Genomic DNA, 24,318 nt, shown 5'->3' on the forward strand with positions numbered 1-24,318 from the left:
CAGGGGAGTTCTCTAGTTGCGGTGAGCTGGGGCTGCTCTTTGTTGCAGTGTGCAGGCTTCTCATTGCAGTGGCTTCTCTTGCTGCAGAGCACAGGCTCTAGGTGCCCGGGCTTCAATAGCGGTGGCATGCGGGCTCAGGAGTTGTGGCTCAGGAGTTGGGCTCTAGAGCCCAGGCTCAGTAGTTTTGTTGCTCTGCAGCATGTGGCATCTTCCCGGACCAGGGCTTGAACCGTATGCCCTGCATTGGCAGGCAGATTCTTCACCACTGTGCCACCAGGGAAGTCCCTGACTTTTTAAAATATTGCATAAAAATATTATTTATCTTGATAACCCACTTTTTTGGTACCTCCTTAAATTTCATTCACCTGGCCCTAAAGCACTTAGGTCGTGGTGTGACTGGCACAAAGTCCAGAGCTGCCTGTAGGAAAAGACTCAAGATCTTTGGGTGAGTTTGAACTTGTGCTTTGCAAGGCCTAGAACACTTAGCCTCCTGGGATAGGAGCAGACGGTGTGGACTACAACTCCCAGAAGGCCGCGCGGCACGGCGCCCTCACCGATTGGCCGGTCTGGCCCCGCCCCCACCACGCCCCTGCCGCGAGGACCCGGGGCAGCGAGTCCCGGGCTAACGTGCTTCCGAAGCCGGCTACCCCGTGTAGTCTCGCCCGGGCCGACAGACTTCATGGCGGCCCAGCCAGTGTCCCGGATGCTGCGGCGGGTCCTGAGGTCCAGCGTCCGGAGCTGCAGCTCGGGCGCTCCGGTGACGCAGCCACACCCCGGGGAGCCCTCCCAACCTGCCGTGGAGGTGAGCCTCCCGCATCCACACTTTCCTGGGGAGGGGGTGGCCTGGCAGCTGCACCTTTTGCCCAGAAGCACCCCGGCCCGTCCGCGGTAGCTGCTTCTGGGAGGGGTGTCCGCCTCTGCGAGGGACTCCTCAGCGCTTATTTAGGGGTGGGGAGAGGAGTGGAATGATGTTTTCTAGATAGACTGAGCAGTCTCACCTGGTATCCCAACGAGGGGTGGCGGGGTGCGGCGCTCCTTGGGGCCTGGCTTAAAAACCTCCCTGCCAACCCATCCGTGCAACCCCCTTCCAGGTCTGAGTGACTCCCAGAGATGGGGGAGCAGGCGGCAGGACTCTGGGACCAATGAGATGTTATTAGTACCCCTTTCAGCCCTGCCTCACACCCAGCCTCTTCTTTAAACATTTTCCTCCCTGCCCCCCAGTGGAGGTTGTGTGTGATCAGGTGTTTTTGTGACACCCCACTTCATAGTGTGGCACTGACTAAAAATGTCACCTTGGTGCTGCCAGTAGTCAATTGTCACTTTGTAGTCACAGGGCTGTGTGACCCGTCCTTCACTGACTCTTTTTGTTTCATCGTCATTTCCCTTAGGAGGGTTCAGTCTCTTTCTAGAGTAGAATGGAGTCAGGACCTGGGCCCTTGCAGGTTAGGGACTCCGCTGTCTCTTTAGGGTTGGGATAGTCCCCCCTCAGTCCTTAACAGCATCTCAGAGGAGTTTCCGGCATAAGAAGTTTTAAATTTGCTTTGCCCATGTTGTCAGGGAATCATTTGGGGAGAAGCATCTCTTTTCATTTGGTGACACCTTTTCTAGGCTGATCTGGTCATTCTTTTCCCACCTCCTAGCTCAGGGCTTCAAGTTCTGGGATTCATCAGATCATGCACCTGAGGGTGAGGGCCTCAGCCTAACTTGCTTTCCCCAGATCTGATCCCCCCTTCCCCACACCCGCCCCCGCCCCGGGATCCTAAGATAAGCAGATCCCATTTCTGGGAGGTGGAGAAGTTTGTCAGTATCCTTGAACTCTGAACTTCGTGGAGGGAAAAGTGGGAAAGCAAAGATGAGAGATCTTTAAAGAATTCAGGAAAAGGGAAGTTTCTTCTCCCCCTTGCCTCTAATTTACTTTGTGCCTTTCATCCTGTGCTAAGTGGCTTCATTCGTGGTCTCTCTCAGTCCTCACAATAAACCATGTGAAGTGAGTAGAGTTTGTATTTTCAGGTGAGGGTGCTCATGGAAGTTAACTTCCCTGGAGTCCCTGAGCTGTAAAGTAAGGGAACCTGAGCTCAAACTCTAACACTTGTGCTCCAGCTTCTTTTCTGTGGGGAGAGTAAAAGAGAGGCTGCTCTTACCCTTTCCTTTACACCACCATGAGAGCAGGTAGAGTTAGCAGGTAAAAAGGTGGACTCAGAATGCCTCGGTTTGAATCCCAGCCCTACAACTTATTAGGTGTGTGAACTTGAGCAAGTCTTCTCAGTGCCTCAGTGTTCTCCTCTGTAAAATGGGAATAACAGTGTCTACTTCATAAGGTGGTTATAGGGCTTAAAGGAGTTAATATAATTTATGTATATATATACTTAGAACAAAACCTGGCACATGTACGTGCTGTGCACGTGTATTGCACATGTTTGTTGTAATTATTATGCTTGCCGCCATTGCCACATACTGTGTCCCCTAAGTCCCCTCCCACCTGGACACTCAGGATAGTCATTCTGTCAACTGTCTGATCACAGACCTGCCACCCTGGACATTCCCCACCAGGGTTATCCTCAGCAGACAGGTTGCTCCTTGGGTGCTGGGTGGTCCCCTGCCTTTCTCGGTACAGTGCTTACCCGGTGCTCTGCAGGCAGTAAAGTTAGCAGGTATTTTTTGGCTGTTTGAAACAGATCTGGTGAGGGTGCACGTGACAGAGCACTGGACAGGGACCCCCAGGCTTTCATGCTTGCTTTGCCCCTAGTTTGGCGTGGCTCCTGGGCCTGTCTTTTCTCTTCTCTTCCTGTCTTTAAAACCAGTGGGATGGACTAGCCCATCTGTATGCAGTGGGGGAGGGCACAGAATGTCCTTAGGAGACTCTCAGAGGTATGTTCAACCAATCCACCGAGCTTGCCAGTTGGCAGGAGCAGGGGTGGGGGCATCTGGAACCCCTGTCCTCCCTTCCCTTCCTGTAGGGTGCCTTTCCCCATACCCTACACGGGGCCCTGAGGTCTGGTTTGGGATGGGAAGCGCTTGGAGAGGCGGGGGAAAGCCCCTGGGTGTTGTCTGTGTGTCGGGGTGTAGGTGTGGGAGAGATGTGCAGTGAGGGGAGGGAGCTGGCTGTGAGGACAGTGGATGGGGGCATTGGGCTTGGTCCCGGGGCAGATCGAGGAACTTCTGCAGGGCCAAAGGGGAGGCGGGTAGGGGAGACACAGCTCCCTCCCGCCTGGTTGGGGCAGCAGGACAGAGGGCTTCCCCCAGTTGCAAGCACTACACCCTTGTTTCTCCCTCTCAGGCTCCGTGCAGGCTTTGTTGGGACGACAAGGGGCTGGCCTCGGGTCCTGGGCCTGCTTCCCTGGGGCAGGGGCAGAGGAAAGGATGACGCTGTGTCAGGCAAAGGCACCCAGCTGTTCAGGGGGCCGGAGAGAACACACGTGGGAGAGGTCTGTGCAGGAAGGGACTGGTACATGAGGAGGGCCGGGGCGGGGCAGTCACACGCGGAAGGAAAGGAGACCTTTCAGGGGGCTGCCTGGACTTCCAACCTGCCCAGCTCCTCAACAGCTTTGTTTCAGCGAAGTGTGACTTATCCTTGCTGGGAGCCACAGGTGTGAAGGCCTCCCATTTAGGGTGGGGCTGGAGGGGGAGCAGAGGTCAAGGCCTGGGGCTGGGCACTTTGCCAGGTCCCCTCATTTAATAGAGATTAATTTTGAGCCACCCTGGGTATACATCCTCTCAAAGAGCAGGTAAATCAGGGCCACTGATATTTGGGTTTGGCCTGTGCTCTTTTTCTCCTGCTCCTCTAGTGTCTACACTCCAGAGCTGTTTGGGGGTTGGCCTTTATCATTCAGATCAAAGGCCCAAGGTTAGTGAATATTAGAGAAGGCACTTTGAGGGCAGGGTCCTTCCTTTAACTAACTCCTTCCTACCACTTCCCCACTCCATCCCAGTCTGCACTGGGTCGGTAGACAAGATATAACCAGTAGCATGTGGTAGGCTGCCTAGTTCCTGGTTGTAGCACTAGTATCTGTGGTTCTTGGGAAGCTCAGACCTCACTTGTCCTGCTTTGAGTGGTGTGACAACAGGTCTGAAACCCCAGCCTTGGGCCCTCTGCCATTGAGTAGGGCTTTGCAAGACGAGGGAAGCTGACGAGAGTGGGAAAACTAGTCACAGCACACACACAGAGTGCCCCTCCATGGATACATGGTGAATGGATGTCTGTAAGTAGGAGTTAGATTCAGAGAATGGGAGCAGTCACTTCCCGAACACCTGCTGTGTGACAGGAGCTCCTCCGGTTGAGTTAGGTAGGCTCATGTCCACACTTTATGGACGAGGAAGCTAAGGCTTAGAGAATGGTAGGCGACTAGCTCTACAGCTAGCTGGGAACAGAGCCAGGCTTCTAATTCAAGTTTGCCTGCTCCCCAAGCCTATGCTCAGAACCGCAGCTACCCCGGATTAAAATGGCACTGGGTCCTGGTGTGGCAGGGCCAGTGGTTCTCAGCCTGGGCTGCAGAGCTGAACAGGGACGTTTCAGACAAACCACTAGGTCCCCATCCCAGAGAGCAGTTGAGTCCGCATCTTTGGGCTGGGGCTCTGGCATCAGCACGTCTTAGAAGGTCTTCAGGTGATTTTGATGTGTAACAAAAGCTGAGAACCACTGTACGAGGCTAAACCATTTTGACAGTAGAGACCAGCCTAGAAATGAATGGCAACCCCAGTGTAACTGGGTTTTCCACGCACCACCTTTCCCTCTGGATTAGGGACCTGCCTGTCTGTTCATTGACACAGCGGTTCAACACCTGCTATGACACCGGGAAACAGAGTCAGGCAGGAAGGCTTCCCACCCAGGGGAAACAGCCTGGTCCAGGGCTGGGTCTGGGGAATACGAGCAGCTCAGGGTGTTCTGCTTCTGACATGTCCCAGCCCCTCCTGGGCAAGAGGCATTGCCGTCTAATCTGCACAGTAATTCTCCCAGGATTCTGGGCTCCTTTGGTGCTGATATTTTTTCCTCCAGGGAGTTTAAAGGGAAGAAAAAAAATAGAAGAAGGAAAGTAGGGCATGCAGTGTTGGAGGAGAGAGGAGGCAGGGATGAGGTGTGTTAATACCCAAGTGCGGAGTTTGCAGTCCTGGCGGGGAGAGAGGGCGAGAGAGAGAGAGAGAGAGAGAGAGAGAGCGAGCGAGAGAGAGAGAGGGAGAGAGGGAGAGTGTGTGTGTGTGTGTGTGTCTGTGTGTGTGTGTGTGTGATGTGAGTGTGTGTGTGTGTGTGTGAGTGTGTGTGTGTGTGAGTGTGTGTGAGTGTGTGAGTGTGTGTGTGAGTGTTGTGAGTGTGTGTGTGTGAGTGTGTGAGTGTGTGTGAGTGTGGGTGTGAGTGTGTGTGTGTGAGTGTGTGTGAGTGTGTCTGTGTGAGTGTGTGTGTGAGATGTGTGTGTGAGTGTGTGTGTGAGTGTGTGTGTGTGAGACTGTGTGTGTGGGTGTGTGTGTGTGTGAGTGTGTGTGTGACTGTGTGTGGGAGTGTGTGTGTGATGAGTGTGTGTGAGAGTGTGTGAGTGTGTGTGAGTGTGTGAGTGTGTGTGAGTGTGAGTGTGAGTGTGTTTCAGTGTGTGTGTTTGTGTGTGTGAGTGTGAGTGTGTGAGTGTGTGTGAGTGTGTGAGTGTGTGTGAGTGTGTGTGAGTGTGTTTCAGTGTGTGTGTGAGTGTGTGTGTGTGGGTGTGTGTGTGTGAGTGTGTGTGTGAGAGTGTGAGTGTGTGTGTGAGAGTGTGAGTGTGTGTGTGAGTGTGAGTGTGTGTGTGAGTGTGAGTGTGTGTGATTGTGTTTCAGTGTGTGTGTGTGAGTGTGTGTGTGATGTGTGTGTGAGTGTGCGAGTGTTTGTGTGTGAGGGTGTGTGAGTGTGTGAGTGTGTGTGAGTGTGTGAGTGTGCGTTTGAGTGTGTGTGAGTGGGTGTGTGAGTGTGAGTGTGTGTGTGTGTGTGACTGTGTGAGAGTGTGTGTGAGTGTGTGTGTGGCTGTGTGTGAGTGGGTGTGTGAGTGTGAGTTTGTGTGAGTGTGTGTGTGAGTGTGTGTGTGACTGTGTGTGAGTGTGTGTGTGAGTGTGTGTTTGTGAGTGTGTGTGTGGGTGTGTGACTCTGTGAGTGTGGGAATGTGTGTGAGTGTGTTAGTGTGTGAGTGTGTGTGAGTGTGAGTGTGTGTGTGAGTGTGTGTGACTGTGTGAGTGTGGGAATGTGTGTGAGTGTGTGTGAGTGTGTGTGAGTGTGAGTGTGTGCGATTGTGTTTCAGTGTGTGTGTTTGTGTGTGAGTGTGAGTGCGTTTGAGTGTGTGTGTGTGTGTGATATGTGTGTGTGTGAATGTGTGTGAGTGTGTGTGAGTGTGTGTGTGCGAGTGTGTTAGTGTGTGTTTGTGTGTGAGTGTGTGTGTGTGTGGGAGTGTGTGTGAGAGTGTGTGTTAGTGTGTGAGTGTGTGTGTGTGTGAGTGTGTGTGTGAGTGTGTGTGATGTGTGTGTGTGTGTTTCAGTGTGTGTGAGTGTGTGTGTGAGTGTGTGTGAGTGAGTGTGTGAGTGTGTGTGAGTGTGTGTGACTGTGTGTGTGTGAGAGAGTGTGTGTGAGTGTGTGAGTGTGTGTTAGTGTGTGTGAGTGTGTGTGAGTGTGAGTGTGTGTGAGTGTGAGTGTGTGTGATTGTGTTTCAGTGGGTGTGTTTGTGTGAGTGTGAGTGCGTTTGAGTGTGAGTGTGTGTGTGTGATATGTGTGTGTGTGAATGTGTGTGTGAGTGTGTGTGAGTGTGTGTGTGAGTGTGTGTTTGTGTGTGTGTGTGTGAGTGTGTGAGTGTGTGTGAGTGTGTGTGAGTGTGTGTGTGATTGTGTGTGTGAGGGTGAGTGTGTGAGTGTGTGTGTGAGTGTGTGTGTGAGGGTGAGTGTGTGAGTGTGTGTGAGTGCGTTTGAGTGTGTGTGAGTGGGTGTGAGTGTGTGTGTGTGACTGTGTGTGAGAGTGTGTGAGTGTGTGTGTGAGTGTGTGTGAGTGGGTGTGTGTGTGTTTGTGTGAGTGTGTGTGAGTGTGAGTGGGTGTGTGTGTGACTGTGTGAGTGTGTGTGTGTGAGTGTGTTTGTGAGTGTGTGTGTGGGTGTGAGTGTGTGTGAGTGTGTGAGTGTGTGAGAGAGTGTGTGTGAGTGTGTGTGACTGAGTGTGTGGGAGTGTGTGAGTGTGTGTGTGTGATTGTGTTTCAGTGTGTGTGTGTTTGTGTGTGAGTGTGCGTTTGAGTGTGTGTGTGAAATGTGTGTGTGTGACTGTGTGTGTGTGTGAGTGGGTGTGTGTGTTTGTGAGTGTGGGTGTGAGTGTGTGTGAGTGTGTGTGTGAGAGTGAGTGTGTGAGTGTGAGTGTGTGTGAGTGTGTGTGACTGTGTGTGGGAGTGTGTGGGAGTGTGTGTTTGTGTGAGTGTGTGTGTGTGTGTGTGATTGTGTTTCAGTGTGTGTGTGTTTGTGTGTGAGTGCGTTTGAGTGTGTGTGTGTGACTGTGTGTGTGTGTGTGAGTGTGTGAGTGTGTGTGTTAGTGTGTGTGTGTGTGATTGTGTTTCAGTGTGTGTGTGTGAGTGCGTTTGAGTGTGAGTGTGTGAGTGTGTGTGTGAGTGAGTGTGTGCGAGTGTTAGTGTGTGTTTGTGTGTGTGTGTGAGTGTGTGTGTGTGTGAGTGAGTGTGTGTGATTGTGTGAGGGTGTGAGTGTGTGTGTGTGTATGAGTGCGTTTGAGTGTGTGAGTGTGATATGTGTGTGTGAATGTGTGTGTGTGAGTGTGCGAGTGTGTTAGTGTGTGTTTGTGTGTGAGTGTGTGTGTGACTGAGTGTGTGTGGGAGTGTGTGTGAGTGTGTGTGTGATGAGTGTGTGTGAGTGTGTGTGAGAGTGTGTGTGAGTGTTTCAGTGTGTGTGTTTGTGTGTGTGTGAGTGCGTGTGTGTGTGTGTGTGAGTGTGAGTGTGTTTCAGTGTGTGTGTGTGGGTGTGTGAGTGTGTGTGTGTGTGTGAGTGTGTGAGTGTGAGTGTGTGTGAGTGTGTGTGAGTGTGTGAGTGTGTGTGATTGTTTCAGTGTGTGTGTGTGTGAGTGTGCGAGTGTGTTAGTGTGTGTTTGTGTGTGAGTGTGTGTGTGTGTTAGTGTGTGTGTGAGGGTGTGTGTGTGAGTGTGTGTGAGTGTGTGAGTGTGCGTTTGAGTGTGTGTGAGTGGGTGTGAGTGTGTGTGTGAGTGTGTGACTGTGTGTGAGTGTGTGTGAGTGTGTGTGTGGGTGTGTGTGAGGGGGTGTGTGAGTGGGTGTGTGTGTGTTTGTGTGAGTGTGTGAGTGTGTGTGTGAGTGTGTGTGTGAGTGTGTGTTTGTGTGAGTGTGAGTGCGTTTGAGTGTGAGTGTGTGTGTGTGAGTGTGTGTGACTGTGAGTGTGGGAATGTGTGTGTGTTAGTGTGTGTGAGTGTGTGTGTGAGTGTGAGTGTGTGCGATTGTGTTTCAGTGTGTGTGTTTGTGTGTGAGTGTGAGTGCGTTTGAGTGTGTGTATGTGTGAGTGTGTGTGATATGTGTGTGTGTGAATGTGTGTGAGTGTGCGAGTTTGTTAGTGTGTTTGTGTGTGTGTGTGTGTGACTGTGAGTGTGTGGGAGTGTGAGAGTGTGTGTTAGTGTGTGAGTGTGTGTGTGAGTGTGTGTGAGTGTGTGTGATGTGTGTGTGTTTGTGTGTGTGTGAGTGTGTTTCAGTGTGTGTTTGTGTGAGTGTGTGTGAGTGAGTGTGAGTGTGTGTGAGTGTGTGTGTGACTGAGTGTGTGTGTGAGAGTGTGTGTGTGAGTGTGTGTGAGTGTGTGAGTGTGAGTGTGTGTGAGTGTGAGTGTGTGTGATTGTTTCAGTGTGTGTGTGTGAGTGCGTTTGAGTATGAGTGTGTGTGTGTGATATGTGTGAATGTGTGTGTGAGTGTGTGTGAGTGTGTGTGTGTGTTAGTGTGTGTTTGTGTGTGACTGTGTGACTGTGTGTGTGTGAGTGTGTGTGTGTGTGATTGTGTGTGTGTGAGGGTGAGTGTGTGAGTGTGTGTGTGAGGGTGAGTGTGTGAGTGTGTGTGAGTGCGTTTGAGTGTGTGTGAGTGTGTGTGTGTGTGTGTGACTGTGTGTGTGTGTGTGAGTGGGTGTGAGTGGGTGTGTGTGTGTTTGTGTGAGTGTGTGTGTGTGAGTGGGTGTGTGTGTGTGACTGTGTGAGTGTGTGTGTGTTTGAGTGTGTGTGTTTGTGAGTGTGTGTGTGGGGGTTTGTGTGTGTGAGAGTGTGTGAGTGTGTGTGTGACTGAGTGTGTGGGAGTGTGTGAGTGTGTGTGTTAGTGTGTGTGTGTGATTGTGTTTCAGTGTGTGTTTGTGTGTGAGTGTGCGTTTGAGTGTGTGTGTGTGAATGTGTGTGTGACTGTGTGTGTGTGTGAGTGTGTGTTTGTTTGTGAGTGTGTGTGTATGTGTTTTTGTGAGTGTGAGTGTGTGGGTGTGAGTGTGTGTGTGTGAGAGTGAGTGTGTGTGAGTGTGTGTGTGTGAGTGTGTGTGTGTGGGACTGTGTGAGTGTGTGGGAGTGTGTGGGAGTGTTTGTTAGTGTGTGCGAGTGTGTTAGTGTGTGTGTGTGAGTGTGTGTGTGAGTGTGTGTGTGAGTGTGTGTGCGAGAGTGTGTGTGAGTGTGTGAGTGTGTGTGAGTGTGTGTGTGAGGGTGAGTGTGTGTGTGTGTGAGTGTGTGTGTGAGTGTGTTTGAGTGTGTGAGAGTGTGTGTGTGATATGTGTGTGTGAATGTGTGTGTGAGTGAGTGTGCGAGTGTGTTAGTGTGTGTTTGTGTGTGTGTGTGAGTGTGTGTGTGAGTGTGTGACTGTGAGTGTGTGGGAGTGTGTGTGAGTGTGTTAGTGTGTGAGTGTGTGTGAGTGTGTGAGTGTGTGTGTGTGTGAGTGAGTGTGTTTGTGTGTGTGAGTGTGAGTGTGTGTGAGTGTGTGTGACTGAGTGGGTGTGTGAGTGTGTTTGTGTGTGTGTGTGTGTGTGTGATATGTGTGTGAGTGTGTGTGTGTGAGTGTGTGTGTGTGACTGTGTGTGAGTGGGTATGTGAGTGTGTGTGTGTGTGACTGTGTGTGTGTGACTGTGAGTGTGTGTGTGTGTGTGAGTGTGTGTGTGTTTGTGAGTGTGTGAGTGTGTGTGTGGGTGTGAGTGTGTGAGTGTGTGTGAGTGTGTGTGAGTGTGTGAGTGTGTGTGTGAGAGTGTGTGTGTGAGTGTGAGTGTGTATGTTAGTGTGAGAGTGTGTGAGTGTTTGAGTTTGTGTGTGAGTGTGTGTTTGTGTGAGTGTGAGTGCGTTTGAGTGTGTGTGTGTGTGAGTGTGTGTGTTACTGTGAGTGTGTGTGTGAGTGTGTGTGGGTGTGTGTGGGTGTGTGTGAGTGTGAGAGTGTGTGTGTGAGTGTGTGAGTGTGAGTGTGTGTGTGGTGTGTGCGTGAGTGTGTGAGAGTGTGTGTGTGAGTGTGTGTGAGTGTGTGTGAGTGCGTGTGATTGTGTGTGTGAGTGTGAGTGTGTGAGTGTGTGAGAGTGAGTGTGAGTGTGTGTGAGTGTGTGTGTGAGTGTGTGGGTGTGTGTGAGTGTGAGTGTGTGAGTGTGTGTGTGTGAGAGTGTGTGTGTGTGTGTTTAGGAGGCTTCGTCAGCTACTGGCTGTACAGAGTCTGAATGAATCTAGATAAGGTTACTCCAGGTCTCAAAAGTGAAATCTGGCCTGCCCCTCCCATGGCCAGAACAGAGGGCCTAATTCCATTCTCCGGTTTGTGCTGAGTCACGCTCCTTGGTCCTCTCACTTGCTCCCTATTCCTGGCTTTATTTTGGCTCCTCCCTCACCCAGCCACCTCTCCCAGGATGTGAAGATTAGGGTGAGGAGGGCATCTTGGCAGGTGAGGAGGTGAGGTCTGGGGGGACTAACAAATCACTGACTTGTGAATAGCTGCTGATTCCCAGGTGTCTGAGCTCCTGGACTGTGGTGGCCGATGTGGATGGGACTTTTTTTTTTTTTTTAATAAATTTATTTTATTTTATTTTTTTGGCTGCGTTTGGTCTTCGTTGTTGCGCGCGGGCTTTCTCTAGTTGTGGCGAGCGGGGGCTACTCTTCATTGCAGTGCGCGGGCTTCTCACTGCCGTGGCTTCTCTTGTTGCGGAGCACGGGCTCTAGGCGCATGGGCTTCAGTAGTTGCGGCGTGTGGGCTCAGTAGTTGTGGCTCGCGGGCTCTAGAGCGCAGGCTCAGTAGTTGTGGCACACGGGCTTAGTTGCTCCGCGGCGTGTGGGATCTTCCTGGACCAGGGCTCGAACCTGTGACCCCTGCATTGGTAGGCCGATTCTTAACCACTGCGCCACCAGGGAAGTCCTGGGATGGGACACGTGATTCTGAAGCGTCCCTGCCCCACCCCCAGGGGTACTGGTGGAAAGGCTGTGGGGTGAGTAGGGAAGGAGGAACACTGTTGTTATTATTTCAGACTGCAGTTCAGAGAAATGACGGCTACTTTCTCGTCACGGGGCTGTGAGCAGGGTTTCTTAGAGGACGTGGGAAACTGGTCTTGGGGCGGGCAGAGCGAGGTCAGTTTTATGGACCCAGGAGAGTCATGAAGCACCCCCTGCTCTCTCTCGTATCCCTTCTACCTCCTGAGTCAGTCAGTGGCCCTTGACTATACATTAGAATCACCTGGAGAGGTGAAAAATACAGCACCTGGAGATCTGAATTCAGCTGGTCTCCAGTAGAATTTTTTTCTTCAACTCCCCAGATGGTTCTAACATGTAGCCAGGGCTGAGGAGGTCTCTGAAGTAAATGTTTCTTCTTCCTGGACCTCAGGAGGGCTGGAGGCCTGCTTTCTTAGGTTACAAGATCATGAGAATCCTGGGTGTTTCCCTACCAGTGTCCTGAGTAGCCCCGTCCTTTACAGCAGGACAACCTTAGCCCACAACTGTGTTCTTATTTAACAGCTGGGAGAGCAGGCCTGGAGGAGTTAGAGAACTTTCCCAGTGTGTCCCCAGTCCAGAATCTTATCCATAGACCTCACGGATGACCACCACAGTCATGATTTCTTTGTTCTAAAGATTCTAGAGAAATGACTTCTCCCCGCCCTATGTACCATCCCGTGTACCTTCTTGGACACACCCTATGCAACTAGGGGAAAGAATTTAGAACTTGGAATCAGAAGACCTGGATTTGCATCCTGGTTCTGCCAGGGGTGTTCTTGGACCCCATTCAAGAGTTGGTTATAATAATCCCTTTAGGTGTGGGGATGGAACAGAGAACATTCTTTGGAAACCTTAAGATGCCTTGCAAACGTTAACTTCTGTGGAGCAGTTATCTCATCAACATGTCATGACCCAGGGCTGTGTTCTAAATGGGGGTTGGGGAAGGGGGGAGAGAGCAAGCTAGTTCAGATTTAGGAAAGGGTAAGATTGGCTGCCTCCTTTCTCTCCCCAGGATGAGTTTGGGCCTTGCGGGGAGCCTCGGGCAATCTCCTCCCCTTATACCCCAAACAGTGGGTCCTTAATCCTTTCTTCTGGCTATGGGTGGGTGAAGGATAAGGACTAAACTGGGCACGGGGTTAGTGTGCTGGCCATCCTGGCACCTCCATTCTCCCTTCCTGGGGGCTGGTGGCCTCATTCCCTCTGCAGGCCCCCCTAGTGTGCTGTCCTCCCCGCAAGGCCTTCTGTGGGAGGGGAGCCTTCCCCGTGGGTTTACCCTCCCCAGCTGGGCGTGGCCCCCGGCTGCTCCTGGGGGTGTGGCCTGTTGGGTCCTCCTGGGTGGTGAGGAGGCCCCAGAGAGCCCCGCATCCCCAAGGGGGAGGCAGCTTGTGTGACACCCCCTCCCTCACAGTGAGTGACTGTTTCGAGCTCAAGGTAAGGAATAGGAGGCCTGGGTTGGACAAGTGGCTTCCGTGTCCCAGGCCACCTTCCCTCTCAGCTACCTGCTGTCTCCCTCCTCCTTTCTGGACATGCTTGTCTGGTGGCATGATTGCCAGGTGCCAAATGGTACCTGCCCTCCCAGTGACCCATCCAAGAGATGCTAGAGATGGCTGTTCCCGGATAGGCTTCCTTTGAGGGAGGGGTAACAGGGAGGAGGTGGGGGCCGGCTGGGGCTTAGTGCCCTTCCCTCTGCGTTGCTGCCCAGCCGGTAGGCAGCTGCACCCCTGCAGGGGTCCTCCACCCTGGGGCTGAGTGTAGGACCTTGGAGGGGCAGATCCTTCCCTCCAGGCCTGTTTCCCAACCTGTGAATAAGAGGAGAATACCAGACCCCCAGGACTGCGGAGCCCATGTGGATGGAAAGGCTAGCAGTGTGCGCGGGTGTCAGAGAGGAGGGAGGGGATGGTCGAGGGGAGAGGGCTTGCTCTCCCCAGGTGGGCTCTCCTCGCACCTCTCCCCCAGCCCCTGTTGTCGCAGGTGCCGTCCGGACGGAGGCAGTTCCTGAGGGAGCATGCAGCCCCCTTCTCTGCCTTCCTCACCGACAGCTTCGGCCGGCGCCACAGCTACCTGCGGATCTCCCTCACCGAGAAGTGCAACCTCAGATGTGAGTCGCCCTCCTGGGCTCCTGTCCCTCTGCTGCAGTAGCCCCTCACTTCACCCCCTGTCTAGGAATCCTTCTCAATCCTCCCCATTCCTCTTTCTAGAAAACTCCACCCGCCCTTCTTCCTTGCTTGCCAGGTGGGGTTCAGGGGCAAGGTAGGGGTCAAGGGTGAGTTTTATGATCCTGGAAGCTGGGTTCTACTTGGGATTAGGTTGGAGAACAAAATTGCTGTTGGGTTTAGGATTGAGGTTGGCCTGGGATCTCCCACTCTTCGGGGCTCTTTCCCCTCCCTCCTGTTTCCTTGCGGTCCCCACGGTTCAGGACGTGGCATGGGGACTGCTGGACGGTGTAAACAAGTGAGATAGGCAGCAGTGCCAGCTATAAAGATACCCCAACCCCAGTCCCATGAGACGAGTTGTCTGGGGCCAGGCTAGTACACAGAGTCGTTGTTTCATAACCCCACACGGAGTGCTCTGGGCCAGATCCACTGCTGGAGGGACTTCCGAAGTGTGTTTGTCCATCTGTCCTGCCTTCCTTCCCTCCCTCCTTCTCTTCTTCCTTCTTTTCTCTCACTGTAGCTCACAGTAAGAAATATATTTACTTCATGGCCCAGTAAATACGTGCATGTGTAGTAAATGTTTAACCAAACAATATTCATTACGTGCAGTACCAATGTTCTGATGTTGTTACCTAATCTGTTCCATCTTAAAAGACCAATTCTGGACCCTTCACTGATTTGACTGAATGAGCCCCTAGTGGATCCTGACCACTGGTACTGATTAAACCCGTACCATGGGATCTGATGGGAGGAGGTGGTGCCCCCCTCACCGGCCAGGGCTCGCCTCATTTATCCCCTTCTGCTACCACGCCCTGAACAGGCGGTACCTCAGTTTTCCAACCTGTGAAATGGGACTGATGATCAGCTGAAGGAGATAGGCTGGGTGTGAGAACATGTGTAGCCACAGAGGAGAGCAGCTTTGCCCAGGCCAGGGAGCACCTCCCAGCCTCCTTCACCTTAGGACACACAGAGAAGGGTCCCTGTTTGTCAAAACCAGATGAAATGAAGGAGGTGAACGATGGCAGAAGGAATGGGCCCAGGGCCCTGGCATTCCAGGCAGACCCCGCCCAGCGGCCCCTCGCTGAGGGGCCAGTGTCTCGGCCTGCCCTACCTCCAGCCAGGCTGAGCTGTCAGCCTCATTTATCATCTTTAAGCCCTGAGGGACAGCAAGGCCAGCTGGGGAAGGGGTGTTAAATTCTGTAGGTGAGAGTGGTGAGCCCCAAAGAGAATCTGGCCTAGGGTTTGTGCCACCTCAGACTTGGCCGGGTCTTTCCTCATGGCTGGGGTGGGGTTCAGGAGACACCTGTGGCCTGGTGGGGGAGTTGGGGACTGGCGACATCGCAAACTGATTGCTGCAGTCACTTCCTTCCTCCACGTCCCCTCCCTCCCCTCAGGTCAATACTGCATGCCCGAGGACGGTGTCCCTCTGACCCCCAAGGCAGACCTGCTGACCACAGAGGAGATCCTAACCCTGGCCCGCCTCTTTGTGAAAGAAGGCGTAGACAAGATCCGACTCACGGGCGGGGAGCCGCTCATTCGGCCGGACGTGGTGGACATCGTGGGTGAGTTGGCAAAAGTTGCCACCACCTCTCCCAGCTCGTGCCTCATCCAGCTGGACTCCAATATTAATATCAGAAGCTAACACTCCTTTCGGGCGTTATGCTCACAGAGTCCTATGCCTTCTGAGACAGGTACCATTATTATTCCCATTTTGTAAAGAATTGAGGCACAAAGAAGTTCAATAACTTGCCCAAGGTGACAAAGCTAGTAAGTGCCAGAGCCCAAGTGGTTTGATGTCAAATTTAGACTAAAGTCCTCACCAGGGCTTGGAGGCCCACGTGATCTGGTTCCCGTCAACCGCAGAGACCTCTCTCCTGCCACTTGGCCTCCATCCTCCCCTCCATTCACACTGCCAGGCCTTTGCACATGCTGTTCCCTTTGCCAGGAACACAGGGCTCCCTGCCTGCCTCATTCAGGGGTCTGCTCCAGTGTCATCTGCTTGGGGAGACCTCCTTGGCCGCTCTATCTAAATTCCCCCTCACATACCCCAGCTGCTCTGTCTCCCAGGAGTTGGCACAGTACAGCCCATGGGCCAAAACCGGGCCACCACCTGTGTGTGTGCGGCCTGCAAGCTAAGAATAGTTTCTATATTTCTAAATGATTGAAAAAGAAAATCAAAAGAATAACATTTGTGGCGCTTGAAAATTATATGAAATTTTAAATTCACTGTCCATTAATAAAGTTTTATTGGCACATAGCCACACCCACTCATTTACATATCTCCCGTGTTGCAGAGCTAAGTTGCCACAAAGACCATATGGCCAGTAAAGCCAAAAGTGTTTACTGTCTGGCCTTTTAACAGAAAAAGTGTGGCGATCCTACTCTACCACGTGGTGTTATTTGGTTGGTTTTTATCTGTCTCCTTATTAACTAGCATGAAAGCTCTCACAGAGCTGGGCAGGTTCTGTTCACAGCTGTGTTTCGAGCACCTAGGGAAGCGCCTGACACACAGTTGGGGCTCACTGGTGTTTGCTGGATGAGTGAAGGTGGTTCAAAATACGATCTCTGAAGGATGACGTGTCCACGTGTGAATCTCAGCTGCACCTCATACTAGTAGTATATCTTGAGCAACTTTTAAAGTCCGTCCTAAGCCTTCAGACAGAGAGGGTAACCTACCTTATAGGGTGGACCTTGGGAGGAAATGAGAAGAAAATGCCCAGCTAGTGGCGAGTGCTGTGTGTGGCCCAGCAGAGCCTCTCACCATATGCTGGTTCTAAGCCCCGAGGTCAGGCAGAGACCATGAGCATTTAATTGTAAAAGATGGAATCCGAGGAAAATAAGTTTCCATATTCTTGACTGCTGAGGCCCCGGCTCCAGCTGCTCAGGGTGGGATCTCCCAGCCCCCAGCTCTCTGCCTCACTTGCTGGTTCAGTAAACGTTCTCTGGAACGCCTTCTTAAGTGCCCGGCACTGTGCTGGCATCAGAGGGGAGTGAGCCGCAGGCCCTGCCTTCAGGGACCCCCAACCCATTGGCTGAAGCAGCCCCTGGAGCCTGCTGCCATCTGGTGAGGAGCCCAGGTGCTGTGGGAGCCCCTAGGAGGGGCCCAGGGACCCCTGCAAGCTCTTTCCTCCCTCCTTCCCTGTGGCCAGCTCCCTCCCACCCCCACCGATCACTTGACCTGGAATCCTGCCATCATTCCTAGGCTACACATGCTGGCCCAGGGGAGTTGACCTGACCCCCTCAGAGCCTGAAAAGCAGCCTGGGTTCCAGGAAAGGGCCAAACCTGGCTGGCTGCCAGGCCCCAGCCTCCTCAGTCAGGGCACTTCAGCTGCCCTCTGTCCAGGGCCTGTGGGCGAGCCTGTGATCACTGCTGGTCAGAGAGGGGTGACTGAGCGCAGACGGGAGGATGCAGAGTCTCCACGGAAGCCACCACCTTGCTTAGTAGGAGGCCAGGGAGCTAGGAGAGGCGGCAGCCCTGTTCCCGCTCTGGGCTCTTCCACCCCCTGGCCGTGTGAACTTGTGCAGGTTCCTGCCCCGCCCTGGGCCTCAGTGTCCTAATCTATGCGCTGGTCACCTCCCAGGCTTTCCTGCTCTGATGGCCCTGGGTTGTTGGTCCTGGCTGATAGCGTGAGGCTGGCAAGGGTTTATCACCACATAGATGCTGGTTAGGACAGGGACCAGCTGCAGTGACTGACTTTGGAGGATTTATCTCTTGCTCTAAGGGTGTGCACTGATGGGGCAGGGGTTGGGGGCTGGGAACTCTACCCCTCCCCAAGCCCTCCCCCAGTGCTCCAAGACGAATGGCAGCTGCTGTGCTTGCTAACACTTTGACATCTCCCAGCCTAGCTCCTTTGATCCTCCCCAGAGGTACGTCTTCAGAGCAAAACCACCCCGAAGGGCAGGGCAGGTGGGGCTATTAGGGAAGAAGGGCTGGGGTAAGGGGAGGGGGATGTTCATAAGCACTTGTCCAGCCCTCCCAGCTGAGAGTTTCGAGGGACCCCATCCTGGGGGCGCAGAGTGAAGGGGCTGCCGGTTTCACCGAGCAGGCTGTCCTGGTCACTCCGGGTCCCTGCCTGAGGCTGTCAGCCTCGGGACGGGTGTTGTCGATCTCCGCCTGAGAAGTCCGCTCAGCTCTCTGTCAGCCGTCTGTGATCCCCTCCACCAACCCCAAGATGCTCCAGCACTCCTCCATCCCGGCTTGTGTATGAACAAGTTCCTCTCCTCCCTCCTTTTCATGGGTGTAAGGCAGCGCTGTCCAATGCAACTTTCTGGGGTGATGGAAATGTTCTCTATCTGTGTTGTCTGATGAGGTAGCCAGCCTTGGGCTTCACAAGCGGCTATTGTGACTGAAGAACTGAAATTGGAACTTTATTTTCATTGATGTAAGTGCCCACGTGTAGGTAGCAGCTGCCACGTTGGATGGTGAAGGTTTGAGATTTTCCAAAAGAAATTAAAAGAGGGGAACTATAGGCACACCTTACTTTATGGTGCTTTGCTTTACTGCTCTTCACAGATACTGCGTTTTTTTTACAAATTGAAGGTCTGTGGCAACCCTGCATCGAGCAAGTCTATCGGTGCCGTTTTTCCAACAGCATTTGCTCACTTTGTATCTCTGTGTCACATTTTGGTAATTCTCACAATATTTCCAACACTTTCATTGTTATTATTTTTGTTACGGTGATCTGTGATCAGTTATCTTTGTTACTACTGCAACTCCCTGAAGGCTTAATAGTACTGAGTTTTAGCAATAAAGTATTTTTTAATAAAAGTATGTACATTTTTTTAGGCTAACGCTATTGCACACTTAATAGACTAAAGTATAGTGTAAACATAACTCTTACATGCACTGGGAAACCAGAAAAATCCATGTGACTTGCTTTATTGTGGTACTTGCTTTATTACAGTGGTCTAGAACCAAACCCACAATATCCCCAAGGTATGCCTGTAAACATACAAGTATCAATACTGTGATAGCGTCGGCAGTGTTTGCAGAGGACTTATTCTGGATTCTGATTTCAAGACTGACTTTCGCTGTCAGATGACAGCTTTAGTTGGAGAATCAGTCAGTCCTGCAGGCTTTCCCTGTTTTGTTGTTTTGTCCTTCCTTCCTCCCTACCTTTCTTCCGTTATGTTGAAGAAGTGAATTACGGAGCGTCCAGTTCTCACAGCTTAGAGCCCACAAGAGGCCTAATGCAAAGGAGAGCCATTAACGGTTTTTGAAATGGCGTGAAGTTTTTTGTTTCATTTTATTTTTGATGGACTCTAGTTACCTTGAATTAGATTAAATCATAATCCTGGGTTTGTGAAATAATCTCATTATTGATCCGTGCATGGCCTTTTTTTACTTTATTCATACACATTTACTTACATGTTTTAATAATGTTATGAATTCCTAAGGAAACCCACTACCTCATCAATTTTTTTGGAAGAATCAGAACCCTGGCAAGAATCTTGAACCACCTCTGTGGACTTTCCTACCCTGTACTTCCTCCCTCCCAAGGAAACACTCCTAAATGTGGTGTGTATCATTCCCTTGCTTTTTAAAAATGAGATGGTGTTTTTGAACTTTATAAGCATCGTGCTGTGTGCAGTCTTTCAGGAATTACTCTTGTTGACGCAACTGAAATTAACATACGTCATCCAGAGTTGCAGTTCATTTTCTCTGCGATCTCCTGTTCCATTAAATGAATATACCACACTTCCTGTTAGTGAACATTTGGGTTGTTTCCAGTTTATTGATATTATAAACAGTGCTGCTTTAAATGCTTGTATTCTCATTCATGTGTCTTGGTATACAGTTTCTCTAGGAGTGGAATTTGCTGGGTTACTGAATATGTGAATGTTTCATCTTGGCAAACAATTTGGCATTGTCTTATAGTGGTTGTGCTACTTTACGCTCCCCCCAGCAGTACATAAGAATCCCCTGGATCCTCCCCAACATTCAGTATTATCATTCTGGACTTTTGCCAGTGGACTGGGTATAAAATGCTATTTTATTGTGGTCTTGATTTGTACTTCCTTGTTTAGAATGAGGTCAGTCATCTTGTCACCTATTAGCCATGTATATTTATTTTTCTCTTTAATACCAAATCATATCATGTGCCTATTTTTCTATTTGGTTATTTATCCTTTCATATTGGTTTGTTCCAAGTTCTTGATGTATGTTGCAAATGTCTTCTTCCAATTTGAAAAACAAGCCATACTTTGTGTAACAATTCTTTTGACAATAGTAGTTCTTGAATTTGTCAGTTCTGTCTTTTATGGTTAGTGCTTTTTTTTTTATTATTAATTAATTAATTTATTTACTTTCGGCTGTGTTGGGTCTCTGTTTCTGTGCGAGGGCTTTCTCTAGTTGCGGCGAGCGGGGGCCACTCTTCATCGCGGTGCGCAGGCCTCTCACTGTCGTGGCCTCTCTTGTTGCGGAGCACAAGCTCCAGACGCGCAGGCTCAGTAGTTGTGGCTCACGGGCCTAGTTGCTCCGCGGCATGTGGGATCTTCCCAGACCAGGGCTCGAACCCGTGTCCCCTGCATTGGCAGGCAGATTCTCAACCACTGCACCACCAGGGAAGCCCTGGTTAGTGCTTTTTGTACTTATTAATGAAACACCTCACCCAAGGTCAGAACAACTACCTGTGTTTCTACTAGAATATTTAGTTTTGCTTTTTGCTTTTAAGTCTAGTTAATCTGTGGATAATTTCAGGGAATCCAGTTTCATTTTTTTCCATGTGAATGGTCATTTTTTCTAGTTCCTTTTATTGAATAGTTCCCACTTCCTCCATAAATCTACCATGTGTGCATTGGTCTGTTTTGGGTTCTGTTCTATTCAGTTTGTCTACCTCTATGCCAGTATCATACAGTCTTAATCTCCGTAGCTTCATAATAAGTCCATTATCTCATAAGGCAAGTCCTTTTTATTCTTCAGCAGTGCTTTAGCTATTCTAAGCTTTGTCCATCCATGGAAAGTTTAGAATCTGCCTACCAAGTTCCCTGGAAAATTCTGTTGGGATGTTTTTTCTTTTTTTATTGTGTTAAAATACACATAACATAAAATTTACCAGCTTATTTAAATGTACAGCTCATTGGTATTAAGTGTTCACATTCACATTTATGCAGCCATCACCACCATCTATTCCCAGTCTCCTGTAAATCTGAAACTCTATACCTATCAAATAATGACTCCCCATTCTCTTCTTCCCCAGCCCCTGGCAACCACCATTATACTTTCTAGCTTTATGATTTTGGCTACTGTAAGAACCTCGTATAAGTGGAATCATGCAGTATTTGTCTTTTTGTGATTGGCTTATTTCACTTAGCATAATGTCCTCGAGGTTCATTCATGTTGTGGCATATTGAGGAATTTCTTTTTAAGGCTGAATTATATTCCACTGTATGAATACGCTACATTTTGGTAATTCATTCATTGGTCAACTTGGGTTGCTTCTATGTTTTAGCTATTGTGAATAATGCTGCTATGATCATGGATGTACAAATATTTATTTGAGACCCTGCTTTCAGTTCTTTTGGGTTTATACCCAGAAATGGAATTGCTGGATCATGTGGTAATTCTGGGTTTTTTGAGGAACTTCAATACTGTTTTCCACAGTGGCTATACCATTTTGCATTCTTATCAACAGTGCAGAAGGGTTCCAGTTTCTCCACATCCTCACCAACACTTGTTGTTTTCTGGGTTTTTTTTTTTTTTTTTTTTTTTATAGTAGCCATCCTAGTAAGTGTGAGGTAGTATTGCATTGTAGTTTTGATTTGTATTTCCTTAGTGGTTAGTGATGTTGAGCATCTTGTCATGTGTTTATTGGCCATTAATATATCTTCTTTGGAAAAATGTCTCTGAGTCCTTTGCCCATTTTTGAATTGGGTTGTTTTTGTTGTTGTTGAATTTTAGGAGTTCTCTATTATTCTAGATATTAATCCCTTAACAGGTATATGATTTTCAAATATCTCCCCCATTCTGTAGGTTGCCTTTTTCCTCTGTGGATAGTGTCTTTTATGTACAATTTTTAAAAATTTTCATGAAGTCCAGTTTGTTTTTTCTTTTGTTGCCAGTGCCTTTGGGTCATTGGATTTGGCAGCGATTTCTTGGATATGTTATGAAGCTTTATTCCTATGATTTCTTCTCAGAGTTTTATTGTTTTACATTTAGATCCAACTGCATTCTTTTGCATGCGAATATCCAGTTTTCCCAACACCATTTGTTGAAAAGACTGTCCTTTCCCCATTGAATGGTCTTGGCACCCTTGTCAGAAATCGTTTGACCTTGTATGTGAGGATTTACTTCCTGGACTCTGTTTTATTCCATTGGTCTTTATGTCTGTCTTTATGCCAATACCACACATTTGATTACTGTAGCTTTGTAGGAAGTTCTGAAATTGAAATGTGAGACCTCCAGTTTTTTGTTCTTTTTCAAGATCATTTGGGGTCCCTTGAGATTCCATATGAATTTTAGGATGGGTTTTTCTATTTATACGAAAAATATCATTGGGATTTTGTTAAGGATTGCATTGAATCTGTAGATTGCTTTGGGTAGTATTGACATTTTAACAATATTAAAAAAAAACCAAAAAACAAAAAAACAATATTAAGTCTTCCAATTCATGAACATGGGATGTGTTCCCATTTATTTATGTCTTTTTAAATTTCTTTCAGCAGTGTTTTGTAGTTTTCATTGTACAAGTCTTTCACCTCTTTGGTTAAGTTAAATCCTAAGTATTTTATTCTTTCTGATGCTGTTGTAAATGGAATAGTTTTTGTAACTCCCTTTACAGATTGTTCATTGTTTGTGTATCTGTTGGGATTTTAATTGCATTGTATCAAGTTGGGGGGAATTGACATCTTTTTTGTTCACATCCCCACCTTCCCACAGCCATTTCCCTCCTATGCCCTGTTCTTTGCTCTAGGTAGTTGGCCCCTAGGCTCTACATCACCCAGGGTCCCTTGCCTGTTGGGTTCCTGATGGGTTTGGCCAATGAGATCAGGTTTTTTTTATTTTTTTCTGCTCCCTGCTCTGTTTCTACACTGGGTTTTTGACTGTAGCTAAGTTCTCTTCAGAGCTAAAACTCCTACAGGGCAGCCGATCTTCCATGGTGACTTAACTGGACTCCTAACTTAATTTCCTCCCCAGGTCCTTTTGGCCCAAGGCATGGTTATGGATCCCTAGTGTTGCTAGTCTGAGTGCTGTACTATTCATTGTTGAGACCATTAAGTCTGCCCACACCTTCGTGAGTAGTCCTTTCATTAAATTCTTTATTTTAACCGTCTGGGATGAATTCTGCTTTATGCTAGGATCCTGAGAGTTACAGTGCCATGTTTAAAATTATATTTTCTATTATTGTCGTGGTTGATATTCTCATCACTCTCTTATCAATGCTATAATATGTCTGTTTAGAGTCTTTGGAGTTTTCTCCACTAGCAACCACATCATCTGCAACTAAAGACAATTTTTTCTCCTATCTTTAGGCCTTTAATTTCCTTTTCTTGTCCTATTGCAATATCTAGGATCTCAAGTACAATTTTGAATAGTAGTGGTAATAGAAAAATACTCCTAATGTTTCCCCATTTAGAATGATGTTTCTTTCTTTCTTTTTTAAATTTTTATTGGAGTATAGTTGCTTTACAGTGTTGTGTTAGTTTTAGAATGATGTTTCTCAGAAGTTTTTTTCACAAATTACTTTTTTTTCACAATAACTTTTAGGTAATGAAGTTCCCTTCCTAGTACTAAGTTTGTTTTTTTAATTATATACTTTCTTAATGTGTGTTAGGATGATCTATGATTTTTCTTTTTTACTCTGTTACTCTGAATGACATTGATAGCTTTTCTGATATTGTACCTGGAATACACTCAACCTAGGCATGGTCTGCTATGCTTTTGTCTACTGTTAGGTTCAGTTTGTTAATATTTTGTGTAAGTTTTTGCATTTATATCCATGAGTGAAATGGGTGTATGATTTTTCATTTTCATGCCTGCCTTAACTGATTTGTGGTATTAAATTTCAAAGAATGAGTTAGGTAGTGTATCAGGGTGCTAAAACAGAATGCCACAAATTGGGTAGCTTACGAACAGCAAATGATTTCTCACAGTTCTGGAGGCTGGAATTCAAGATAAGGGTGCCATCATGGTCAAGTGTGGGCTCTCTTCTGGGTCACAGACTTTTCATTGTATTATATCTTCACAAGGCAGAAGATACTGGAGAGATCTGTAGGATCTTTTTTATAAGAGCACTCATCCCTCCATCCTTATGACCTAATCACCTCCTAAAAGCTCCACCTTCTAACACCATCACATTGGTGGTAATCACTTCTTTAAAAGTTTGGTAGAGCTCACGTGTAAATTGTCTGTGCCTGGTATTTTATTTGCAGGGAGATTTTTAATTGCAGCTTCAATTTCTTTAATAGTTACTGTATTATTCAAGTTCTCTACTTTTGGAGTCAGTTTTGGTAGGTTTTTTTTTTTTTTTAACTTGTCATTATTATGTCAGATTTGTTGTTTGAAATTGTTGGTAATATTTTCTTATTATCTTTTTATCTTAGTTTTACTTGCAGTTTTGTCTTTTTTATTCTTAATATGGTTTATTTGTGTCTTTATCTCTTTTTGTTGTTAAGTCTTGCAAGAGGTTTGTCCATTGTGCTATTCTTCAACAAACCAACTTTTGAACTTGTTGAACCTCTTATTGTATATTCGTATTCTATTTCATTATTTCTGTTTCTGTCCTAATGTAGCCTATTGTTTTCATAACATTTAGTTCTAAGTATT

The 24,318-nt window shown here is 48.7% G+C and overlaps 1 protein-coding gene across 7 annotated transcripts in view; it reads left to right on the top strand.

Moving 5' to 3' along the window:
- The first annotated feature begins 579 nt into the window (after nt 1–579).
- The window catches only part of MOCS1 (molybdenum cofactor synthesis 1), a 41,068-nt gene continuing 17,329 nt past the window's right edge, over nt 580–24,318 (top strand). For 3 of the 7 annotated variants that reach the window (XM_082414117.1, XM_082414118.1, XM_082414121.1), the window contains exons 1-3: nt 580–802; nt 13,372–13,498; nt 14,948–15,115. In XM_082414117.1, the coding sequence (XP_082270243.1) occupies nt 680–802; nt 13,372–13,498; nt 14,948–15,115 (418 nt within the window). In that variant the 5' untranslated portion in view covers nt 580–679. Of the gene's footprint in view, nt 803–2,801; nt 2,869–3,722; nt 3,845–10,836; nt 10,862–13,356; nt 13,499–14,947; nt 15,116–24,318 lie in introns of those variants that run through there. The other 4 variants (XM_082414119.1, XM_082414116.1, XM_082414120.1 and 1 more) reach the window with 4 other exon arrangements.

The sequence above is a fragment of the Balaenoptera physalus genome (genome assembly GCF_965194825.1).
Source record: "Balaenoptera physalus genome assembly, chromosome: 11".
NCBI classification, from domain to species: Eukaryota; Metazoa; Chordata; class Mammalia; order Artiodactyla; family Balaenopteridae; genus Balaenoptera; species Balaenoptera physalus.